The sequence below is a fragment of the Diospyros lotus genome, chromosome 4 (genome assembly GCF_014633365.1).
Source record: "Diospyros lotus cultivar Yz01 chromosome 4, ASM1463336v1, whole genome shotgun sequence".
Lineage (NCBI taxonomy): Eukaryota > Viridiplantae > Streptophyta > Magnoliopsida > Ericales > Ebenaceae > Diospyros > Diospyros lotus.
Genome location: NC_068341.1, coordinates 36,600,331 through 36,627,042, shown reverse-complemented (window position 1 = coordinate 36,627,042; position 26,712 = coordinate 36,600,331). Strand labels below are relative to the sequence as shown.

Below are 26,712 nucleotides of genomic sequence, written 5' to 3'. Positions count from 1 at the left end.
ATCCATGGAACGATGGAGACAAACATATGCAGCGGATGAGATGAACAGTACCATTTATTATTAAATTATAAAATAAATATTAAAATTTTATATAAGTAAAAATTATAAGTAAAGTAAAATAAATTAAAATTAAAATTTATTAATAAATAAATGAAATAAAAAATTAAATAAATAGTAAAATATGGAGTGTACAGTTTTTAAGGAAAAAGATTAAATTATTTATAATATAATAAAAAATAGAATAGAAAATGTAATTAGAAATAATCTTATAGAACAAACTATAAATTTGAAACTTAGTTCTATTGTGATATAAAAAAAGGGAACAAAAAGTAAAAATTTTGTCAGACAAAATTACCCCCAATTAATGTTAAATTTACAAATATTCCACTCATAAATCATATTTAATTCTTCAATCTCTTCTTGCAAACCATTTAACCAATTAACAATAATCCATATCCTACTTTAATTTGTCTACCTGTACCATAGTTTTATCTTGAAATTTATTTTCTCTCGGTGCAATCTCAATCTGCCGACTGAATTCCTGGGACTGAAGGTCGGTGTGTCGCGCGAGTCGATCGCTATTTGGCGCCGTATTGATTGTGGCATCAAGGATTTGTCGGAAATTTTAGAAGAAGATGGTGGAGCCTTCGTCTCCTTCAACCACAGCCATTACGGATCTCGATGACGACTCGCTGGTGCACTGTGCGAGCTCTCTCAGCCTCCAAGACGTTTCTAACATGGCCATGTCCTGCAAGCACCTTCGACGAGTCGCCTATTCCGATTCCATCTGGCAACGCTTTTCCAGGTTCGTTTCTGTAACTCTGAAATGACGGATTTTCATTTGGCTCGAATTAGTTGACTCCAATTTGAATAGAGTAACTATACTCGCTGTGAAGGTTGTGATTAAATTTAGGAGATACAACTTCTCGTTAAACCACAATCACTTCGTCAAGGGTTTAAAATCTCCAAGCACCTTTTCCGTTCCCAATTCCCTTAACTGAGAAAATTCTAAGTTCAGTCTTACTCCCTCGCACCCTAGTGTTTGAGTAAAGCAAAGAGATTATAAGAATGTCTCTCTGTGTTGCACTAAAAAATACTCTGAAACTGGAAGCTTGTAGAATTCTCTAGATATGTAAATCTGGAGAGCAACTTTAAAGAAAAGACAGAGCAAGGACGAAAAGAAAGGAAAAATGTTTATTATCTCCAGTCACAGTTTACAAGTATTCATACACTTATTTATTCTAACGCTAACCACCTACTGTTTGTTATAACTTACAGTGACAAATATAACAAAGAAAATAACTAACAACTAAAATATAAAATTCACAGTACACAATAATATTACCCCCCCCCCCCCCCCCTTCAAGTTGGAGACTGTGGTGCCAACAGTCCCAACTTGGAAACAAGAGAATGATGCTGGGAAGATCCCGGCGGTTTCGTGAAGACATCCGCTAGTTGAGATGGAGAAGAAACATGTAGAGGTTGAATAAAACCATTCTTCAAGTGTTCCCGGACAAGATAACAGTCAAACGTCCAAATGCTTATTGAAAATCCGGGTTAGAAGCAATATGAATAGCAGCCTGGCTATCGCAGTAAAGAGGCACAGGAAAAGAAATAGACAGCTGGAAATCTCGTAACAAATAGGAAATCCATAATAATTCACAAACCATTGCTGCCATACTGCAATATTCAGCTTCTGCAGAAAAACGGGACACAGTTGATTGCTTCTTTGTTTTCCAGGAAATTAAGGCAGACCCAAAGAAGATACAATGAGAGACTTTCTAGAAAAAGGACATGATGCCCAATCAGCATCACAGTAATCCTTAAGAGATAGTGGTGAGTCAGCTGGATGGAATAACCCTTTATGAGCATAACCTTTAAGATAACAAACCACCTGGAGGGCTGCATCCAAATGTGGTTGACGAGGAGATGACATAAACTGACTCAAATGTTGGACAGCATAGCTAATATCAGGCCTAGTGAGATTGATGTATAATAGTCGTCCAACCAGCTGCCTATATTGTTTGGGATCGGACAATACTTCCCCTTGATCTAGGTTAAGACGAAAACCCTTAGACAAAGGAAATGGAGAACTCTTTGCGTCCTGCAAACCAGTGTCCTTCACAACATCCTGTATAAATTTTTGTTGGCTGAGAAAGGTGCCCATATGGGAACGGGCAATTTCCAAACCCAAGAAATACTTAGCAAAGCCCAGATCTTTAATGGTGACCTTGTGATTTAAAGCAGTCTTAACCTCCCCTATGTAGGTAGGTTCTGTAGAACATCATCTACATAAACGAGTAGAGCAGTAAAAATAGCATTGTGATTTTTAGTGAATAGTCAATGATCATGTGGTGACTGAGTGAATCCCATACTAATAAGAAAGTGTCACGACCCCAAAGAGGAACAAGGACCTGATTGTAATTAAATAAGGGGGGGTAAGGCTTTAATTAGCTAACACATGTAATAAGTAGCGGGTGTACCTAGCGATTGTAGCTATAGTCGCTTGTACCATTCGGTTACCGCTCAAGGCAGCTTATAAAAGGAATCCAGGCGCTTGAGGACGGAAATTATGAATTGAATGAGAACATAATTCTTCCCCTCCAAATTCTTTCCCTCCTATTCTTTCAATTCTCTCTTAATACTCCCTCCTTCTTTCAAATTCTCTACCCCCTTTCTTCCTAAATTCCCTACGGCTATCAGATCACATAAGTCTCAGATTGGAGACTTATCAGAAAGGAGGTAAACTCAACATTCCGTTGGCATGAAGCCTATCGAAGCCCATATAAAGAGCGTTTAAGAAGACACACCTATCCAGAAGCAGCCATTGTGTAACCCTCAGGAGGTGTCATGTAGACTTCCTCATCCATATAACCATGGAGGAAGCCATTATTCACATCTAGCTGATAAATAGCCCAAGATTTAACTGTAGCTACAGCAAGGAACAATTGAACAGTAACCAATTTAACTTCAGGAGAGAATGACTCCTTGAAATCCAAACCTGGTATTTGATGATAGCCCTTGGCTACCAAGTGAGCCTTATATCTATCAACTTCACCACTCGGTTTATATTTGATCCTGTAAACCCATTTAGCCTTTAGGCAAGGTAGTAAGAATCCAAGTGCCATTTTGCTCAAGAGTAGCAAGCTCTTGATCCAATTAGGGTCTTTGCAAGCAATATGAAAAGAAGAAGGCTCGATAGTAGAATAGATGTTGTTAAGAAAAGAAGAATAAGAAGAAGTGAAAGTAAGTGTAGTGGAAGAAAGAAGAGACATACCTGCATCCTGAGGGGGGAATAGGATCAAGAGAACTGGTCTGGATCGAGCTTACAAAATCATGGAGCCAAGCAGGTTTATGGATAATCCGAGAGCTATGTCTAATAGGTTGTATATGGGATGGAGAAGGAACGGGCCGAGTATCAACCAAGATAGGCATTGCATCTGTTGAATCAGGGGAAGGTGAAAGGGTAGCAGGGGGTGATGTAGCAGTTGGTGTAGAAGTAGAAGAGGAAGGAAAAGTGAGGTCTGGTGAATTAAAAAAAAAACATGAGGTAAAATCTAAGAAGGAGATGTATGATGTGAGATGGACTTGAAAGGAAAGTGAGTCTCATTGAATGTAACATCTCGGCTAGTAAAAAGTTTTATGAGGATGCAAGTTGTACAGTTTATAACCTTTGCGTGTACTAGAGTAACCAATGAATACCGAAGGTATAGCTTGAGGACTGAATTTATCCTTGTGAGACAAAGTGTTTGTGGCATAACAAAGACAGCCATATGTCTTGAGCAAAGTGTAATCCGGTTCCTTTTGATAAAGAGCATGATGGGGGTTTGCCAATCAAGTATAGGAGTAGGTAATCTGTAATTGGTGTACAATGTAGGTTGCAGCAAGTATACTCTCTGACCAAAAAATTGTAGGGATCAGATTAGACTGAATTTGAAGAGCTCTATCAAGGTCAAGAAGGTGTCTTTGTTTCCTTTCCACCACTCCATTTTGCTGTGGTGTATTTGTACACAGACTTTTGGTGGATAATGCTATTTGAAGTCCATAAAGGATGACACTTTGAGTTTAAAAATTCAGTGCCATTATCAGTTCGTATAATCTTAACTTTAGCATGAAATTGTGTGGAGATCATGGATAGAAATTGAGTAAGAATGGCAGGTAAAGGTAAAGGTAATCGAGGCTGTTTGGCTTGTGGACAAATTGAGCACTTGTAATTTACATCAACCAAGTGTCTTAGCAAAGGTATATGTTGTATTTTACTAGAAGTATGACCAAGTCGTGCATGCCACAATGCATAATCCAAATGAGTATGAAATAGAGAATAAATGCAACTATTCTCTTTATTCAAGCTTGGAAAAACAGGGAATACAGAGTTTACAGATTGAGTTGCACTACTACGAACTGCTATTAAGAAAGATTGAATAGTGGAAGGGGGAAAACCAGTTTGGTCCAGTTTGTAGAGTCGTCCTTCTAGCCTCCCAACTGCTACTACCTCAGCAGTCTTCAGGTCCTGAATGAGGCAGCCAAAAGGAAAGAAAACAATGATAAGATGTAAGTCATTGAGCAGCTTACTCACCGATAACAGGTTGAATTCAAAGGATGGAATTGTCATGATCTTAGGGTTTAGCCTAGGAATAGAATGACAATCGGAGGAGCTGATGGAATAGAATCAAGAACAGAATATTGGAGAGGAAGAAATGGACAGAAATGGGGGGAAATTAGAGAGAATTGAGGGAGAGCAGTAGAGAGAAATGAGAGGGAGATTTGAGAGAATTCTTAGAGAGAGAATGAGAGTTTCATTAATTAATTTCAAGCATATCTTCTCCTCTTACAATGGGGCCTTTATATAGGCATAGTAGCTAGTTAACTAATTTCTAACAACCTCCTAACAACACCCATGTGCTTCTAACAACTTGTAAAAATATCCCAACAACCCATTACAATAATACCCTTCTATTATTCCTTGGGTCATGACAATTCCCCCTTCCTTGAAAGAGTTCTTGTTCCCAAGAACTTACAACAATTTAGCCATTGCTCCTCAACCAGTACCAACTCTCTCTAGCTTGGTTGTTTTTTCTTTTATCATTCCCTTTCTAGGCTGCTTCTTCTTTGTTCTTGGATACTCTTTAGCTGAAACAAAAATGATAATCAGTGCAATCAAAGCTGCATCTTCCTGCAAGGAGCGACATACCATTTCCCGTGGGTTGGTGATGGCTACCAAATTTAAGATTGAGGATCCAATATGATGCCAAATCCAGTCAATATATCCTCATCTAGTGCCTTCATTGAATTTAGCTGCTTCTGGTCATAGGCAACAGCTGAAACTTGTAGTCCTTCAGCCTTCAATTGTTGTTGCTCCGCAACCTCAAAATTTATAGCAACATTGTGGCACATTTTAGGATCAGTTCTACACACCTTCACAACATTGGAAGATATTTCAGCTGCAAGTAGGCCATCTTCATAGCAGTTTTGCTTCTGGTTCCGCCTTTCCTTCATTTCTGATTCATGCTCCAACTCTTCCATAAAATGATCAATGCTCCTTGCTTCCTTGTTTGCTCTTTCTTTCAGCTTCTCCTCCTGATGCTCCATTTTTAGGAATTCCTCTTTGTTAAAACTTCCATGATAATCATGAAAGTATTCTGCTGGAAAATTGTAATGATACTTCTTAATCAGTATCATTGCAAACTCCTGTATCTTCTCGCGGAACATTCGACCGAATTCCTTACACTCTTCATATATTACACTTCTTGTTTCCTTGTCAACTTGGCTGATCCCCTTCTTCTATTCCTTGTTGCTGCCAACTGCAAATGCAGCCTTCTTTGGCTGCCATTGAGGCTCCATTCCTACTGAAAAGGAAGCTTTCTTCTGCTGCAATTGAAGGCTCATCTGCCCCATGTATGCACTGCCTCCCCTAGCTTCACGAGTTGGATACCCCACTGAAAATGTAGCACTGGTCTGCTGCAATTGAGACCTCATCTCCTTTTGTTATTTACTTCACAGCAAGCATCTAGGATAAACGATTGCCTCTCACTCTCAACGGTCTTCAATTTCTCAGCAAGATGAGCCACTTGCCTTCCAATTCAATGCTTATGTCAGCAGTCACCAAAGAAATTGTTGTAAGCTCACCTATGTCGGCCTTAATTCAGCAAAATAATCCAAACTGTTTGGTTTTGCTTGCCCACAACACCAAGTCGCTTGCACCCCCAGATCCGTTCATGGACCTCGTTTAATGCCAAGAACACTATTGGCCTTGCTTATCTCACTGTGCTGGACCCAATTGCGATTGTCCAGTTCTTGGTCGGAAGAATTCGGCTGGAATTCTTTGGGTCTGCCTCATTTTCTTGCTTTGGACAGAATCGCCCGCCACAATCGCCCAGTAGAATCCATCTTCTATGCTAATCGACTCCGATGCAGTTGATACACTTTGTCGAATTCAAGTCGAAAATCGCTTGACCCACTTCGCACGTCAGTTATGAGCGAGAATTACCGAGATTTGCAGCTGCGTGTCAGTTACGAGCGAGAATTACCAAAATTTGCAACCGAGAATTACCAAGATTTGCAGTCACGACCCACCTGGATGTCCACCTCATCTCCTTCAGCAGACTCCCACACCAATCGCGAATTCTCCTCTGTACTGATCGATGATGGGCTCAAGTTCGGTGGATCTTCGCGACGCTTCAAGTATGCTCGCCTATCGACCCACTCCAATCGCGAACTCTCCTCTGTACTGATTGATGATGGGCTCAAGTCCGGTGGATCTTCGATTGTCTGTTTGTTCGTGGATCTTCTACTAGTCTCACCAATGACCGTCACTGATCGTAGAGCTTGCTTGCCCGCGCTCGTCTCGCTCGCGTGCAGCGACCTAGATAGGTTCCGAGAGTTGCTGATCACTTCTCGAACTCGCCTGAGTACTACCAGCTTCTGTAATCGATTCTGAATAGCGTCTTGATAATTGCTTGAATTACATCGCCTATGAAATCGTTTCTGGAATTCTTCCTCGCTTTCAGCTGAGAATTATATGTTCTACTTCAAATCGGCTTGTTTACTTTAAAATTGGATCGGACAACTACTGAACTCATAGTCGAGGAACGAATGCTCTAGTTGGAATCACCTTCCGATCCAAATGAGCAGCACACTGCAGGCCCCAATCGGATTCACCTTCAAATCAGAGCTGCAATAGAATCACAGCTGAGGACGACGGCTCTGATACCATTTGTCATGATCCTAGGGTTTAGCCTAGGAATAGAATGACAATCGGAGGAGCTGATGGAATAGAATCAAGAACAGAATATTGGAGAGAAAGAAATGGACAGAAATGGGGGGAAATTAGAGAGAATTGAGGGAGAGCAGTAGAGAGAAATGAGAGGGAGATTTGAGAGAATTCTTAGAGAGAGAATGAGAGTTTCATTAATCAATTTCAAGCATATCTTCTCCTCTTACAATGGGGCCTTTATATAGGCATAGTAGCTAGTTAACTAATTTCTAACAACCTCTTAACAACACCCATGTGCTTCTAACAACTTGTAAAAATATCCTAACAACCCATTACAATCCTATTACAATAATACCCTTCTATTATTCCTTGGGTCATGACAGGAATATACAATATATCATGAATAACAAGGTTGGAAGAAAACTTAATGGATGAGTAACTGTAGTGACAGTTCCATTGTGTAAGAAAATTGAGATATTATGTTTCAAGTTATGCAGATGAACAAACATGTTTGGATCAAAACACATGTGACCAGTTGCTCCACTGTCTATAATCCAAGATTTATCTCCTACCGAACCATATAGACATAGTTTCGCAGATTTTACTTTACCAGCAAAATTATCCACAGTTGGCATGTTGAAACTGAAAGATTGATTGCTGGTCTTCAAAATCTTCAAAATGGCAGTAGCAAGACTTTCTAGGTCCTCGTGATCAATAGCTCTATCCTCTATAGGAGTCTCAGGAACATTTACAATTGCATTATTCATGCGAGCTACTGCACTATGGACGCTGTCCTTATCCTTGTTTTTATTGGTTTTATACATCTCAGGATACCCAGTCAGTTTGAAACAGTGCTCCTTTGTATGTCCTTCTCATTTACAATACACACAATCTTTCTTCTGTTCATTCTTTGTATTAGAAGGCTTTGTTAAAAATGCAGAACCTTCGGCCATATCAGCAAAGGTCGAAGAGACCATCCTCTGAGATTCAACTCGCAGGACCATGGAATAGGCTTTATTGACTGATGGAAGTGGATCTAGAAGTAAACTTTGGTTCCTGACTTGATCAAACCCTTCATTCAATCCCATCAAACACTGCGTCAACCTATTCCTATTAGTTATTTCAGTCATGGCCTTTCCCGCACCACAATCACATGTTGGAATCGGATCTACCAAAGCTAGTTCATCCCATAACCTTTTCAATCTAGTATGGTAAGTTGAGACCAGCGCATTGTCTTGCTAAATAGAGGCAATTTGCCTTTGAATTTGATAAACCAATGGGCCATTACTTTGCCTTTGAATTTGATAAACCAATGGGCCATTACTTTCACCAAACCTTTCAGCTATTTCTGTCCATAACTCTCTTGCAGTGGTAGTATAAAGGAAAGCCTCTACCAATTCTTTCGAAATAGTGTTCAAGATCCACAAAGTAACCATGTAGTTACATTGTGTCAAATTTCAAACAGCTTCGACTCCCTGTCAGGTGGCTGTATTCAGCCATTTATAAACCCTAATTTATTTTTGGCACCTAGGGCAATTTGCATAGCTCGGCTCCAAGATCTATAATTCGGTCCAGTTAAAGGAGCAGAAACAAGAATCATACCTGGATGATCTGATCCTTGAAGATACAGAGGATCTCCATTAGACACATCGGAGAGATTCCGAGAGTTACCTCTGTTGTTCAAATCGGCGATGATCTCTTCCATCAGTTCCAGCGTGAATCAGGTAAACAATGGAAGAAAGGCAGCCAACAGAGGATTAGGAGCAGTTGGTGTCGCGATTGGAAGCAAATTGTTGCTCTGATACCACGTAAATCTGGAGAGCAACTTTAAATAAAAGACAGCAAGGATGAAAAGAAATAGAGCAAGGACGAAAAGAAAGGAAAAATGCTTATTATCTCCAGTCACAGTTTACAAGTATTCATACAAGTATTTTTATACTAACACTAACCACCTATTGTTTGTTATAACTTACAGCAACAAATATAACAAACAAAATAACAAACAACTAAAATATAAAATTCACAGTACAGTGTAATATTTCCACAAGATATCTTGAATTTTACATTCTTCTTAAAATTTCTATAGCCGGGGGTGATATCCATCATAAGTAGCCAAGATCTGTGCCAGTTTGTTCTATGCGTGACAACTTGCTGGAGGGGTTTTTTCAATTGCTCAAAGTGGTAATTTCTGAGAGTCATGTACTTCTGTAGATTTTTTAAAGATTTTTGTGGACAATTGTCTGCCTATATCTAGAGGGGCCTCTGGTTGTGCATTTCCGTTGATTTGGTTGTGCCAATGGATTTAACTTCATTTGGAATGAACTAAAATTCAGAAATGTGCATCTGTAGATTGTTATCCAGTATTTTTAGCAGCACCTAAAAAATGAAGTCGTTGGAAGATTCTTTTGCAGATTGAACTTCCCAAGGACAGGCCAAAAAAACTCCATATAACAGGGTAAACGAGGAAGTGGCACAAGCAGTAGTTTCACTGCATGCTGACTGTCCAGAGTTATGTTATGTTACAATGACAATTAATTTCCTTCCCCAATTCCCTCTAAGCCTCCTGCTCTGTATAGGTTGGGGCCATTGGGTGACCCTGGTACTTGTCTGATACCAATACCATTTCTATAGGAGTAACAGGGTCAAAGCGCAGTGTGTCAGTTTTTCCTTTTAAATTATTTTCCTCACTTGTAGAAAGCATGGTTGCTGTGAAAAGGTGGTTTCAGTAATTTTCCATTTTAATTACCGACCTACCTGAATGCTGAAAAGGATCATGGCAAATTTTCCAATTGAAGTACCAGGAAGATTCTCTAGATGGTACTTTTGCTTCGAAGGAGCCCTGTTCCTTCAATCCCAATATTGAATTTTGGTTGTTTCTCTTCTATTTGTTGATATAGATATTCCCTTTCTCCAGGCTGTGAAGAAGCGGGCTTCAAAGTGAATACTGAAATGGAAGGTAAAAGTCAAACATAGAGAGAGAGAGAGAGAGAGAGAGAGAGAGAGAGAGAGAGTTCTGAGAAATTCAACTGAATGACTTCAACCTCTATTACAAACAGAAACAAGGTTAGATTATATACTAGCCCTAACTGGTTCTTACACAACTTACACATCAGCATTTAAGATAAATCTAATCCTCTATAGCTACAAGCATAACATAGAAATACAACAAACCAATAACAACATAAGAGATTACATAAAGTGTAAAGCAATAACAACTATACTAAGTCAACAATCTCTTCTACATGCCCCTTCAATTTGGACTTCCCCGAGATAGGGGCTGTAGCTGCTAACTGCTGATGTGTGGGAGGAATTTTAAGACCAAGTTTATCACATAGAAATAAGAACCTATCTTTAGGCAATCCTTTTGTGAATATATCAGCAACTTGATGTAAGGAAGGAACATATCTATTATCAACTGCACCACCTTCAACCTTCTCTCTTACAAAGTGCACATCAATCTCTATGAGTTTGGTCCTTGAGTGAAAAATAGGATTTTCAGCTATACATTTTGCTGCTAAGTTGTCACACCAAAGGATAGGAGTATAGAGACATGAAAACCCAAGCTCATAAAAGAGCGATTTCAACCATAAGATTTCTGCTACACCTTGAGCTACAGCACGATACTTAGCCTCACCCACAGACTGTGCAACAACTGTTTGTTTCCTAGAACTCCAAACAATTAGATTATTTCCAAGGAAAACACAGAAACCACTAGTAGAACGTCTTGTGACCTTGCACCTGGCATGGTTAGCATTAGTATACACATGTAATGGTAGATCATACGAAGATGGAGTAAAAACCAAACCTAGACCAATGGTTCCTTTAAGATACTGTAATAGACGCTTACAAGTTAGCCAATGTTGATCCTTAGGAGAGGCCAAAAATTGACTTAATTTGTTCACAACAAATGATATATTAGGTCTGGTGTATGTTAGATTAGATATTGGAGAGAGCCCACAATAGTTCGATAAAGAGAAGGATTAAAGAACATATTTCCATCATCAGTTAGAGAAGTGGTTGCACTCATATGAGTAGCACATGGTTTACACTCAGACATTGCAGCCTTTTTCAGTAAATCTAGGGTGTATTTAAATTGAGTCAAATAAAGGCCTATAGAGTCACGATAAGCCTCAAACCCTAGGAAATAATTCACTGCACCAAGTGTTTTTAGAGAAAATTGAGTATCCAACTTGTGAACACAATCATGTAAAGCACCAGAATCTGACCCAATAATCAATATATCATCAACATATATCAATACAAACAACACAATTTAGAAGTTTTTTTGATGAATAAAGAAACATCAGAAACGACCCTCACAAAACCCCAATCCTGTAAGGCTGACTGCAACTTAGTATACCAAGCTCTTGGAGCTTGCTTTAGACTATAGAGAGATTTCTTTAACTGACATACGTGAGAAGGAAAAGACTGATCACTAAATCCCTCTTGTTGCTTCATAAACATTACCTCATTTAAATCTCCATTTAAGAAGGCATTATTCACATCAACTTGCTGAATTTCCCAACCAAATGTTATAGCTAAGGAAAATAACACCCGATTGATAGGTGCTTTGATAATTGGGATAAAAGTTTCAATGAAATCTATTCCTGGTGTTTGAAGAAATCCTTTTGCAACTAAACGAGCCTTGTATTTTATGATAGAGCCATCAGATTTATACTTCACTCGAAATACCCACTTATAATCAATAAGATTCGTATATGAAGAAAAAGGAACAAGATCCCAAGTGTTATTTCTTTTTAGAGCTGAATATTCCTCCTCCATGGCTTTGACCCAATTGAAGTCTAAGAGAGCTTCTTGAACAGAATTGAGCTCTAGAGAACTCACTAAGGCATGAGGAGAAGTGAGGGAAAGCTGTCGAGCTTTAGATCTAGTGAGCATGGGATGAACAGATGGTGCTGGAGTAGCTTGAACTGAAGTAGGGTTAGATGTAGGAAATGACAAGGGAGCTGATTCAATAGGAACTGAAGTAGGCTGCTCAGGAACAATAGAGCTTGAACTGGTGGCAGAAGAGACTAAGGAATCAATTGGTGCTACTTGAGGTGAATGACCATATTTGACTGAAAAAGGAAATGAATTCAAAACAGCAGTGGGCAGGTCCATGCTAGACACTACTGAGGAGTATGAGTTTGTGAAAATAAATGTGGAAAAGGAAATTCCTTAGGATTAAAACTAACATGTCTTGACACATAAACTCTACCCGATGGATGCATACACTTGTATCCAGCTTGTAGATGGCTGTAACCAAGAAACACACACTTTGTTGAATGAAAATTGAACTTGTGCTTGTTATAAGGTCTAAGATAGGGAAAATAAATACAACCAAAGGACTGTAAGTGCATATAACTGGGCTGTCTATTATAAAGTTTCTCAAACGGAGAAAGAAATTTAAGTGGTGTGGCTGGTAACAGATTTATAGCGTAAACAATTGTTTGAAATGCCTCTGCCTAGAATTTTAAGGGCATATTGGCATGGGCTAAAAGAGTAAGTCCCATTTTAGCTATGTGTCGATGTTTCTTTTCTACAACACCATTTTGTTGGAGTGTATAGGGACAAGTAAGTCGAGGTTGAATGCCACAAGAGTGTAAATAGGGTAGAAAGCCTTTAAACTCTCCACCATTGTCAGTTTGGAGAGCCTTAAGTTTGAACTGATATTGCAACTCAACAAACTTATGAAAGGTTTGAAGGATGGATAGGGCTTCAGATTTAAGTTTCATTGGATACGATCGCGTATATCTAGTAAAGGCATCCACAAACACAATGTAATATCTATAATCTTCACTAGAAAGAACAAGAGTAGCCCCCCCACAAATCTGAGTATACTAATTCCAAGGGGTGTGAAGTTGTGATTTTACAGTTTGAAAAGGGAAGCTGATGCATCTTTCTCAATTTACAAGAGTCACAAAAGGAAATATCAGTAGAAGAATAGGGAACATTGATTTTATTTTGAATGTGTTGTAATACATGAAATGAAGGATGTCTCAACCTAGCATGTCACTGTTGACAAACTCTATCAATACAAGCTAACTGCATGCTAGGTTTATTAGATGAAGACAAAGCTTGTCTATTACAATTTTTCAGGCTAGTTACAAATGACTTAGAAAAATTTGGTGAGGAAACAATAGAGGAAGAGTTAGGAACAGTTGATGATGCAACATGCACAAATGCTGGATCCAACTGATAGAGGCCATTTTTAAGAGTTCCTCGTTCAGCACCTTGCCCGAATCCTTGTCCTTAATCAAGAAAAAAGTGGAGTGAAATTCAACAATGACATTATGATCATTAGTGAGTTGAGACACACTAATTAAATTCTTTGTCATGTTAGGAACATGAAGGACTTCAGGTAAATAAATTACAGAGGGAGGAAAAGTTTGTGTAACCATTTTACTGAGACCGACATTAGCAATAGGAAGCATCTTACCATTGCCTACTGCCACTTTATCACTGCCACCATATGGAGTATGAAGAGAAAGATTATTCAAACTCGAGGTGATATGGTTTGTAGCACCAGAGTCTACACACCAAGAGTTATCACTAGGTTGATAGGACAAAGGAGGCTGATAGAATAAAGGTTGATAAGATGCTGAAGAATGCTGTGACTCATTATCCAAAGATGGAGTTGAGAAACCATATCAAGTCTCTGGTGCAAACCCTAAGTTTGTTAAGAAAGCTCCATTAGCCTCATGAGAAGCCATTAAAGCCTAAGATTGAAAATCACTTCCACCTCTACCAGAAGATTGTCTTTGAAATTTTTTGTCATACCTATGGTAGCATTTGTCAATAAGATGTCTAGGTTTCCACACAGTTGACAATAAATTCTTCTCCCATAAGATCTACCTCTGCCTCTGCTTCCTTTAAACCCGTTACCTCGAGAATTTCCACCATTCCTTCCAAGAAAACCTCCTCGACCAGTATTTCCATTATTACCTCTATTTACGTGTGAGGCAAAGTTAAGTCAACATTCATAGCAACATTATCAAAGGCATTAACATGCAACATATTAACCACATTTTTCGTAGCTAATCTCTTCTCATGCATCAAAAGTAGATACTGAACCTTTTCTAGGTTTATATCATCCATTTGATATGTGATTAAACTGACAACAATATCATAATACTCACCTAATTCGTGTAAAATGGACATCAAAAGATCCTTATCATTTATAGGTTCTCCAATTGCTGTTAGAGAATGACTTATAGTTTTGATCTTCAAAATGTAATCATTCACCGACATGTCATCTTTCTTAATAGATCTAAGTTGTTGTTTCAACTGAAAAGATCTAGCAACTGTTTGTCGAAAATAAAGGCTTTCAAGAGTAGTCCATACCTTAGCCGCCGATTCACAATGTATTACCTGACTGAGAACCACCTTATCTATAGTTAAAAATAGCCATCCTAGTAAGAGTTGATCAAATCTGATCCAATTTAGGTATTCCGAATTAACCACAGGCTTGTCATTCTCAGAAGAGACATATTTTGATGGAAGATCTATCTTGTTAATAAAAGACAACAGACAACAGATCAAAAGCTCTAATTGTGGCCAGAATTTGTGCCTTCCAATACAAATAATTGCTCGAATCTAGATTTGTAGGAACGAAATTGAGATTCTTAGCGACTGATGAAAAATCAGACAAGGACGCAGAGGACAATGAAGAAGAAGACGAGGTTGAATCACAAGAAGCCATGGACGTTAGTCGTGGGCTTTGATACCATGAAACGGAAGGTAAAAGTCAAAAATAAAGAGAGAGAGAGAGAGAGAGAGTTCTGAGAAATTCAACTAAATGACTTCAACCTCTATTACAAATAGAAACAAGGCTAGATTATATACTAGCCCTAATCGCTTCTTGCATAGCTTACACATCAACATTTAAGATAAATCTAATCCTCTACAGCTACAAGCATGACATAGAAATGCAACCAACCAATAACAACATAAGAGATTACATAAAGTGTAAAGCAATAACAGCTATACTAAGTCAACAATCTCTTCTGCATTGGTGTGATGAAAAGAATGTACAATAAGAAAGGCTTGAAACAAGTAGAAAGAGATATCAAGATATTAGGATATAATGTCTTATTTAAACAAAATGAATAAAGAAAGTATAATTTGCAAGTTAATTGTTTTGTTTGAACAACCAAATGCATTCATAAATTTGAGTAATTTAAACCCGTTATATCCTGGCATTTTGCTTTGGGAAGGGAGGCCTTATTAATATGAGTTGTAAGGATGATCTTGTTCAAATTCTAGCTCACTGGATAAGGCCCATTAACTATTTGGCTTATTCTCATTGTTGATGTACCAAATCTTAGGAGGACAGAACTATCATCCTTTATATAGTGAGAAGAAAACTCCAATTGAGATAATTTTTGTGTTGTCATTCTCTGATTATGCTGGATGATGTTTCATCTTACCAATCTCAATTTCTCTAGTTCTTGGATGACTGTGTTGGTCCCTTAATAAACGGCCACTCAAGAGAGGGAGTGAATTGAGTAGTTAAAACTTTTTTTAACTTCTCGCTTATTTTATTTGATTTCTGAGGAGAATTATTAATGAAGGATTTTTATTAAAAACCTTATTTTATTACACCTTATTGATTAGATCAATTGAGTTATTAATTAATCAATCTTAAAATATTGCAATCGATTTATTTAATTAATCTTCCAAAATTGAAATCAACACAATAAATAACAAAGTAGTAAAGGAAGATGAACACAACGATATATAGTGGTTCGGTGTATCTCAAACACTTAATCCACTCTCCCAAGGTCTAACCACTTTTGGGGTTCCACTAAATCCAATCAACGACAAGGTTTTCCCTTAATTTACCTTAGAAACTAGATCAAACACACATACACGCCTAAATATAAATCCAGATCTAGGCAACCGATACAAGTCACAATCGAGTTTAAAGGTTACAATACTTGTCCACACTTGGACTCTAAACAAACAATGAATATTAGCAGTTACAAAACAATATTAAATATGATAAATATACCCTTAGATCAACCGAAGACAGAGAGATGAATATTTAGCACTTCGATTTCCAACAGCGGTAGGCTCTTTATTTGATACGGAATTGAAATTGTAAGTTTGAGAGAGTTCTTCTAGTTGCTTTGAGATTTCAAAATGGCATTAGTGCTTTCCTTGACGTGCATATGATGAATATATAGGGACTAGGGCGACCTGCATATTGTTTAAAAAATTTTGGCCGTGGAACAAATTAAGTCGACTTATTCTCACGGCGAGTAGACTTATTTTAGGGCCTAAGTCGACTTATTGTAGAATAAGTCGACTTATTTTCAATTAAGTCGACTTAGCTGAAAATATCTTTGTGCCAAGTCGACTTAGTCAAAACCTGCGTAACACATGCTCTTTGCCGAGTCGACTTATCTATGATTAAGTCGACTTATTGGTCCAATTTGTGAAAAATAATTTTTAACTTATTTAAAAACTCCTTTCAAGATGAACTTAATAATAACATTAATTTTTGATAATACTAAATATATAAGAAATATTTTGAGAAACATTTAGGGGCGTTAATTTGCATATTCAACAATTGAGCATTTTTGTAGTTCATCAAAACACCAAAATAAATTTAGGTACACTAAGTTGGCTCAACAGACTGGTTAGCTCCTCTACAGAACCCCAAATTCCCATATGGACCTACCAAAAGGCAAGCAAAGCAGATACGTAGGTATTCATTCCTATGAAAATTTTCTCTTCCATATTTCCATTTACCATTTTAATATTATATTTAACCATAATGGTTGGAACCCTGGTTTCTAGATCTCAAAAAACACCAGTCACTCTCCCTCTCCTGACACCAATGCACTGGTGGAACAAATTTAGAATTCCTGTAAGATTGTTATGGCATGTTTAATCTCAAAAGAACCTTGGAGAAGCTCTATATCTGTCTGTGCGCGCATGTCTAGTTATTTGAATAACTAGGCAATGTTTAGAATTATTTTGACCTATCCAGATTTAATTTCCTGGTATCTGCATATGCCTGTGGAAGGTGGACTATAAACTGTTATTTCATATGTTTGGCTATTTTTATGTTCTTTAAATTTGGAATATCTTGCTCGATACTTAAGTGAAGCTAAGTAGTTATGTAATGTTGCTTATTGGATTTTATAGGGAGCAGTGGCCAGAAGAATTACATTCTGGATTTCCAAAAACATCAAGTATGAGGGAAACATACTTGGCTAGGCACACTGATTTGCAGCAGTTTAAGTTTGTTGATCCCTTTTTGGCAGACTTCTATATGGAAGCAAAACCTTACAACCATTTACTTTTGAACAAAAATGACATCATTTTTTCTCAGGTATTACATCTGCCATCCTTTATAGTATTTACTACTTTCATCGGCCATAAGTATTTTTGGAAGTTGGTAGAAGCATGGGACGTTATCAGATAAATCTTTATCTTTTATTCTTATAGGATGAAGTTGGTTGAGCCCATGGGGATACGATTGGTTTTGTTGACTACTATCCCCATAAGTTTTAAGCCATCCTTTATTTAATGATGTTTAGAATACTGTAGAGGCATGTTAATGGTTTCTCTCTCTTTTTCTCTATTGTTTAGTGCACTCCAGGATATTTTGATCCATAAATCATGTGGTTTGTCTCTCATTCTTAATACTATTTACTGCACTCCAGAATATTACTGCACTCCTGAATATTTTGATCCATAAATCATATATATAGGAATCCTTTTGGAAAAAAGATATAAATTTATTAATTAATTTATGAGAACGTGGACAATGTAAACAGTTTGGCTCATCCAGAACAAATCCCTCACACCGCCAAGTGATGCCTAAAGACAAAACAGATGTTCAAATCCTGAGGAGAATAGGGAGCAAGAAACTGAAACCCTAAACCCTAACAGAAATTGTTCACAAACCTTCGGTTGTCCCATCGGTCGAGACTAAACATCTACTCGAACCGTGATCCGTGGCTCAACACGTGATTTATTATGCCAAGACAAAAAAGGCATGTGAAATTGCTGGTATTTGCTAGCTCTCTTATTGTGGGGGTCCCAGTGACAGTAGAGTCCATCACATAACTACAGACGTAGAGCATGCTCCACCTTTCAAAAACAACTATTCTCAATCACATAGCCTTGTGCGTGAAATCGCTCTTGTTTTTCGGGTTTTGTCTTAGATCCATGGCCTTCCAAAATAGGTGCGACTCCTATTTCAACATCTCCGAACTCGTGGCTGCTATCACCGCTGCCACTCAGGCTATTCTGAGCACCGAGCCCAAGGAATTTCACGACATCCGCACCGGTACCTTTGTTGTCGGTTCAAGCAATTAGTATTTCACGAACTGGGACTTCATGAATGGCATGTTGCAAGACCAGTCCATGTACACCTGGTATCCTCTTTTGCAGACCTTCAAAGATGAGCGATTTTCTCTGGAACAGAGCTGTGCACTCGTGCACCGCTTTGACTATGCATACAATGACTACCTTCGATATAGCAGCTTGAAGGAAATGGCCGCTCTGGCTGCAGCGGTGACCAAGTATCTTCCGATCGCTTCGAGCTGCCAGGAAGCAATCGAGGCGGTACGAGCGTTTCTAGCCTACCTAAACTGGCTGGCCGCCTGGTCTTTCCATTACTTCCCGTGGAGCGTTGGTAAGCATCTCACCTACGACCTTCCTAAAGGATCTATCGTGACGCTGGTTGACCTTTCGTGTTGCGTCAAAATCACCGACGGACAGAAGGTAAGCCTCACCTGGCAGCCACTGGGGATCAACGTCATTGCCTATCTGGCAACCAAGGAAAATCCGGAACTCTGCAACGACATTCTGAAGGTTCTCCCATTCACCGTTGTTCAGGATCACGCTGTAGTCAGTTGTGAATCCATGTATGCTCGGGCTCTCGTGGTCAGCACCTCGCCGGTTCATATCAAGGAACGCCAATGCGACGCTCCCATTGGCCGCATTCGTTTCTCCCAGAGAACCGGACAGAAGATTATCGTTCAGTACGACGAAGTCACCAAAGATATCGAGACCCCAGTTCTGGGCGAGATTTTGTCGGAATACGTCAGTGAACTCGCCAAGGTTGGGCGCGCTGTTTTAAGAGCACTATGGAGACTAAGGAAATAATTATGTTAATGATGGAGGTTATGTCGTAGGCGCTTGGAATGCCTATCACATCGAACTTTCAATCCCTTTTTGTTATATCCTCGCAATGCAGTGTATTGTTATGAGCATAATTTTCCGTTTTATTGTATTTCTCAATAAATTACTTCCGTATACCATTTATTATTGCCTTTTATTAAATAACAATTGACATGTTTTACATCTTAAATACATACTTCTCAATATTATTCAAAATTTTTTTTATAGACCTCATTATTTCAATATAGTCATATAATAGTATTCAAACTAAAGGAATTTTGGTCCACGATTCGACATAGTGCATCATGATCTGCCGATGCGTATCTTATTGATCAAGGATTAAACTGCAATGACCCAGTTTCTTTAAATGGTTCTTCTATATGGTGTAATAGAGAAAAGGTTTTACGTGGGGCCTATGATAGGAATATCAACCTAATCTCACCACAATGCGAGATGATAAATAATGTTTAGTGCGCAAATACAGAACAATTTGCTAGCCTGCCAAGCACGATCAACCAATCCCTTCTATCAAAAAATGCATAAACAAATATTCTGGCAGATACGGATCGATTTTCCTGCCTCACCACTTGGCGCAATTACTCCCGTGAATGGTGTTCCTATGCACGCTTATATGGCAATAAGCCAATGCAGCAAAAAATAATTACGCCACTAATGTGGAGGCTAAGTCACGCCAGCACTCAGATGATACTATTTATACTCTTCCCCCTTGATTGGTGACTTAGAGCTGATTCGAAGAAGCGCCTGTGAAAACACAAGCCATTATCTAAGAAGATGGGGCTAACAAACTCTCTTAGGTATATTGGCCCGATACTCCCCTAGCTAAAGCAGGCGTGCTGCTTATCCCCAGCCCCATCGTTAGAGCACTCGTGGGCTACTCTGTCAACGTCTTCACCGAGTCAGCCTCTATGGAGAAGATTGAGATATGGGAGCGGTCAACCAACTTTTCGGTGGCCAGTCTTGCCAGCGTCGACATGGGAGTAACCGTCCCCGTTTATGAGACTCTTATGCCTAAATTATCTTATATCTACTAAGAATGCCGCAGTAAGGCAGACTTGATTGGTGAGAAGCATCTCACCCTAGGCAAGTCAATCCTTTGGCTCATTTAGATATTGTCTTCCGGTGCCATCTCTCCATCTGCAACAGTCTATGTATTTTAGTTATCTATGTATTTGAATCGTGCCGTGCTATCAGCGTTTAAATAAATTGTTCCATAGCTAATAAATATTGTTCTTATGTATTTTACATCTTTGTAACCGCAAGCTAGCAACATAAATCTCTTAAATACTAAAAGCAAAAAATAATACACCTAAGGTAGCAAGCCCGCCTATTAACACAATAATCGCCAAGTACAAACGCGCTGACCATTTGGCACTCATTTTCTTATAAAGTTGTTCAGCCTCTAGGAGGCAATTGACCTAAACTACATTGGGTGCACTGAACAGGCACTTTCTAGTAGATACGATTTCATATTTGAAGTAATTTGCATCCAGATCGTATGCTTGGCGCTGCCGGGCAAAGACATCAAAAGCCAAAGGACTACTGTCGACTGTGAGAACTGATAACTCACCAACTTTCTTGAAATAATTGTTAGGCAGCAACGCGACGAAGTAATCGTTCCAGGCCGACTCCAAATATCTTATTGCGGAACCACCATCACCAAGGGAATTGAGTTTGGTGCATATCTCGGCACCCTTCACGCTTGTCAGATAGGGTGGTAATGAAGTTATCCTTGCAGCAAAATTACTGTTGTTACAAACAAGGCAACGTTTCTGCACACACCATTTAGCCGTAGATCTATTCATATACATGTACATTAGCCTATTTCCTGACGCTATTTGTTCAACATCGGGTGCCGTTTGGTCACAGGATGTTGACCACGAAGCAAAGTCATCACAATAATCAAGCAAGGCCGCCTTAAGTTCGGCCTCCAACTCGTCCGGTCCCTAGGTTGTCGGGAGAGAGAGACTTGGGAATTGGGCATTCAACTCTTCCTCCATAGCGCTGCTTCGACAAGCCTTCAACTTATAGAGGGGGATGTTAAGAGATCATGATTCTCCGATTTAAGCATCTATCTTACAACCAGATGCTGGGGCTATCAGCTTCGTCGCAAGTGGGCGCCACCATATTCGCTAGGAATATGGTACTGGAAGGTCTCGGTGGAATCAGCCTCGCCAGCCGCTAATAGCGTTAATTGAAAGCACGCGTGGACAGAGAATATGCACGATACCAATATTTATTTTAATGCGATGTGAAGTTGAGACTGAGATATATTCGAACTAGTTACAATGGTACGAATATTATTTTAATATGAATTCACCATCTATCGCTTTCTTTTATTTAGACGAATATTGCACTTTCGATTGAAAGGATCCAATGCCATTTGGATTTGAATGATCTGGGCGCCCGAAGTCTCAATTCTGTCCTCACATTCTAATGCTCTAGGTTCCTTTAATATCAACTTTACCTTTCTTTCAGTGGAGCAACAAGTTCTTACTTTATCTTTGGCAAAGTGCACTGATACACTAAACGGGACTTGCTATAAAAGACACATTCGTAAAGCCGCTAGATTGCATTCACCAAAATGGTTGATCAGCTGGGTGCGGGACGCTGGTCTGAAGAGGACTTGGACTTGAATGGGATATTCATCACGTCTGAATTCATCGCGGAGGCCCCTGAAGGGTTTCACTCGCTTTTAGCCCCTAGCCGGGTAGAAAATCGAGAGCTACACGTCTAGGTCGATTCACTCCAAAATGGGTTCAGGGAAAGCGTGAACGTTCAAAACTTCAGAATTAAGGACTGTGCCGATCTCCTTTCCAAATTAAGGTTGCTGGAAAAAGTTAGAACTCTGGAGAAATCGGCCAGCCTAGACTCGGCGGCGACCGGACAAATGTATCAAAGTGCTGTTATGAATTTCCTCCTTCACCAGGAAAGGGGAACAGTTTAGATTCTGTCCTCACACAAGATTCGCTCCAGTGGAGGCCGGCAAGTCACTCTACTTGGCTCAAATATCCTACGTGCTCTCTTATGCTTTTGTCATGTTTAATATATTATAATATTTGTCTTCTATAACGTCGATATGCGATGCAGTAATGTAATTATCGAGCGTTTAGCTCGTTATGTCTTGAATGCTGACAATTATCTCAATTGTTTTTTTGTTTATTGAATTTAACCTACGACGCATCTAAAATATAACCTCTACTCACTAAATTATTTTTCATGTGGCGGCTAAAAATTACCGAAAACCAATAGGCAACATCTTCTCAAAATTTCGGTGCAGGTCTAGATCCAAGCCTGGTAGCCTTGTCAAACATTTTTGTGAATCGCCTCTAAGGATCAACATCTGCATTCGAAATCACTGTTTAAATTTCAAGTATCATCATTACTACTCTGTGCGATGGCTTTGGCCGAATCTAGCTTTCGGTAGGCTTAAGAAAATTCGGTCTATCGGCTCATTGATTCCGCGCATTGGTCGGTTTCAGGTGCTAACGTAAAACTTAAAACGTTCACGTATAGTTAGAATTAAAAACTGTTGTTTTTCTTATAGAAATCAGAGTGCTCAAGCAGGTTGACTTCCATTTATTACACATAATTTGGCGTACACTTTACTTTACGTTGACATCAACCCTTTTCATTTACACGCGATTAATTCTGTTTTAAATTAAGCGCGATATTTATTTCATGCATAAATGGTACACTTTGGCTTTATCTTGACCCTATGCCAATCGTTATTATTTTATATGTAAATTATTTATCTTGACCCTATGCCAATCGTGGTTTGCATTGGCCATATAAATATTGACTAATTCTAATTTATGCGCCGTACATAGTGCATGTGTATTTCTGCAGTGCGAAAAAATATTATGTGCAGAATGCTTTCGTATACTAGGGAAAGACATAATCAATGAAATTATATTCTAAAGAAGCGAAGATATATGTAATGAGCATATTCAAAATCTTAAAATAAGTAGCTGATAGTAAATCATAAGTGAGTGCATTTTACGGGACCTACATAATTATGCCAGGCCCATTTGTTACACAATTGTCTAAAGGTGATATGTCACCTCGGACTTTGGGCGTTGAATATGGTGCTCACTTGCCTCCAAAGTTTGCTGTATTCAATTTTTGCACGTGAGTGGGGCCTTGGCAAATTTTCCTATTTTGATCTCAAAATGTGCGGTAGAAGATTAATAAAGTCAACAATTGCTGGCTGTATTCAGTAATGGATAGACTAAAAATATTCCTTTCAGAGATATTTAATTCAAAGTATTTCTTTACAAAGCTGGGCTGAGGCATCAGGTGGGGCATCCACTTGAATAATGGCGCATAAATTAACGTGAAAAGGCATTTGATATGCACATGGGTACTATGGGAGATCGGTATAAATTGTTGTTTTCAGTCTAAAATATATGCAGTATGTGATACTGGTGCAGCTCAATTATATGAGCATCCATACGAAATAAAGATTACGAAAAACGTGGCGGTCAAAATTCAAAAAGACATCTAAAAAGCAAATTATTCAATTATTGTGCAAATCTCGAATAAAATCATTTGCTTTTCTACCGATCGGGCCCACGTTTGATTGATTAAGCGATGCAACGGGGATCAATGGCACTTTAAATATATGTGGTAACACTCTGATCTTCATATAGATCATGCTTGAAAGCTTCATATCTCTCTGTGAGTATTTCTTCTCTTTTTCATGCGTTGCTATGATATAAGCTTTATTTTATTTTTCTTGATAGATGTCCACTTCTCATTAAGATGGCATTTTGGAGAGGAGTTGATACCCCTGCAATGGCGATTAGCCTCGGTGAGGCGGTGGTTTGCGGCTGCGGGCTCATAAAGCCTACCAAACGCAATAAGAAAAGGGCCAAAGGGGTGCAGAAGGTTGCGGATCCTCCAAAGCGACTTGGTCCGAGAGCTCATTTGAAAGGGAGCGTGCTGCTTTCGATCTTTGAAACCAAGGGCACGCAGGTTAAGAGCCGTTCCTGGTAAAGGTTGGGTTGCTACGTGAAGGCGCAATTGGAGTTGGGAGAATTGGAAGGTTAATGAGTCAAAAATGGGTAAAGCAAAGTGCAGTTAGAGAGAAGATGGGTAAAGCAAAGTGCACGTCCATTGCTAAGTAGTATCTATCTTCATCCAATATGATACTTTAGCTATTATGTATTTTTATAATGCCTAGAATAAAAGTTGTAAAAGGGCGTGCCGTGTTTTTAAATATTTCCTATATTATTTTATTGTTTCTGTAAGTGGTATTATGGGGATATTGTGTGATCACTTCTGTTGTGCCATCAAAATTATTGGAAATTTTTAATGGAAAAAGTTAAAGGCCTAATGGCCAAGGCCTTGCGGCCATGAGCTTGCTGCAGTGTGCCGCAAGCCCTGCTGGCCTTGCGGCCAAGTTCTCTCGCGGCCGTAGCCTTGCGACCAAGTAGCCGCAGTCATGGGGCCTTGGAGTCGCAGCCTTGCTGCCTAGCTTCCTTGTGGCCAAGCAGCCACGGCTATGCGGCTTTGCGGCCATGAGCTTACGGCAGTGTGCCGCAAGCCCTACTGGCCTTGCGGCCAAGTTCTCTCACGGCTGGAGCCTTGCGACCTAGCTCCCTTGCGGCCTTGCAGTCGCAGCCTTGCAGCCGTAACCTTGCGGCAGTGTGCTGCGAGGCCTGGCCACGCCTCGGGCTTGGCCCATTCAACAAAGGACACGTGTCAACCCTCAGAACCCTTGAGAAGCGTGCCCTATAAATACCCATCTATAGGACAGTGGAAGGGGCTCTCCAATTTCGGTACAATTTTGATCACATTTTTATTGTTTTGCGGAACCATTACGCGGATTGGTTACTGACTTAGGCTTCGGAGGGTTCTCGCGAGCGAGGATTCCCGCGAGCCTTCTAACCCATTTTTTGAGTATCAACAAAGTAATATCCTAGTGTCGAGATAAAAGGCTTGTGGCAAGACCTTGCAGCAAGACAAAGGCTTGTGATAGGATCTTGCGGTGAGACACAGGCTTGTGGCAAGACCTTGCGGCGAGATAGAAGCTTGTGGCAAGGGCTTGTGGTGGAACCTAGTGGCAAATAAGCTTGTGGTGGAACCCAGTGGCAAAGAAGCTTGTGGCGGAACCTAGTGGCGAAAAGGCTTGTGGCGGAACCTAGTGGCAAAGAAGCTAGTGGTGGAACCTAGTGGCGAAGGGGCTTGTGGCGGAACCTAGTAGCAAAGAAGCTTGTGGCAGAACCTAGTGGTGAAGAGGCTTGTGGCAGAACCTAGTGGCAAAGAAGCTTGTGGCGGACCCTTGTGGCAAAACTCTCTCGTGGCGACTTTCCTCACGGCTACCCTATTCTACGAGACATCGAGCTCTTGTAGGTCCCACATCATAAAATTCAATTGTTGTATTTTGGCAACAACAATTTGGCGCCGTCTGTGGGAAAACGAACATAAAGCCAAAATTGTGAATTGTTACTAATGGCCAACACGAGAAGTAATCGCCAGGCTCGCTCTCAAGGTGGGGAGTCTCACCCGCCCCCGCTAGATGGCCAGCATCCAACGGGAGCACGTTTGCCCCCACAAGGCTCTCATCAACAATGGAGTACATAGCCAGCTCCTCTGGACCCTCAGCAAGAAATTAATCGACATAGGCATCCCGAACAACTAGACACTTCACAGCCGGCTCCTCTCATTGTTCCTTGGGAAGCTTATGAAGCCCTACGACAACAACGTATGGAGGGAATGCAGGCATTACGGGACATGGTGGCGATCCTCTAAAGTATGAATCCCCGTATAACGTTACCTGCAACACTAGCAGGATTTGTGCCAGAAATCGCTCCACCAGGGACGACCCAGCCAAGGGGTGACAAACTTAGTTCCTATAGAGAAGCTACACCCGACACTCAGTCTCAATTCTCTTCACACCAAGGAAATCAGTCAAAGCCTCTACCACCAGGACGAGCACAAGAGCAGAGTCATCAAAGAGGCAGGCAAAGTCCCACCCCGAGGAATGCAAAAGCTGACAACCACACAACGACGAATATACGTGACACAATGAAAATGTTGGTAGAAGAGGTGCTAGAGCAGAAGAAGTTGGTCTCGGTTGTGAAGGAGCAGTCTAGAAGGAAGTCTCCTTTTACTGAGAATATATTAGAAAAATCACTACCAAGAAAATTCAAAATGCCCCAGGTTCCCCTCCACGACGGCAAGGATGACTCTGATGATCACATCCAAAACTACGAATCTATAATGATGCTACATGGGGGGGATGACGAGATTATGTGCCGAGCATTTTCATTGACCTTGTCAAAACACGCCCGAACTTGGTTCAATAGTCTACCAGAAGCATTCGTTTCCTTATT

General features: G+C 39.8%; 1 protein-coding gene across 1 annotated transcript in view; it reads left to right on the top strand.

Annotated features, from left to right (window-relative positions):
• The first annotated feature begins 490 nt into the window (after nt 1–490).
• Nucleotides 491–26,712, top strand: part of LOC127799915 (probable E3 ubiquitin ligase complex SCF subunit sconB) — a 74,467-nt gene continuing 48,245 nt past the window's right edge. The window contains exons 1-2 of the mRNA XM_052334201.1: nt 491–805; nt 17,369–17,555. Of these exons, the coding sequence (XP_052190161.1) occupies nt 636–805; nt 17,369–17,555 (357 nt within the window). The 5' untranslated portion in view covers nt 491–635. The remainder of the gene's footprint in view (nt 806–17,368; nt 17,556–26,712) is intronic.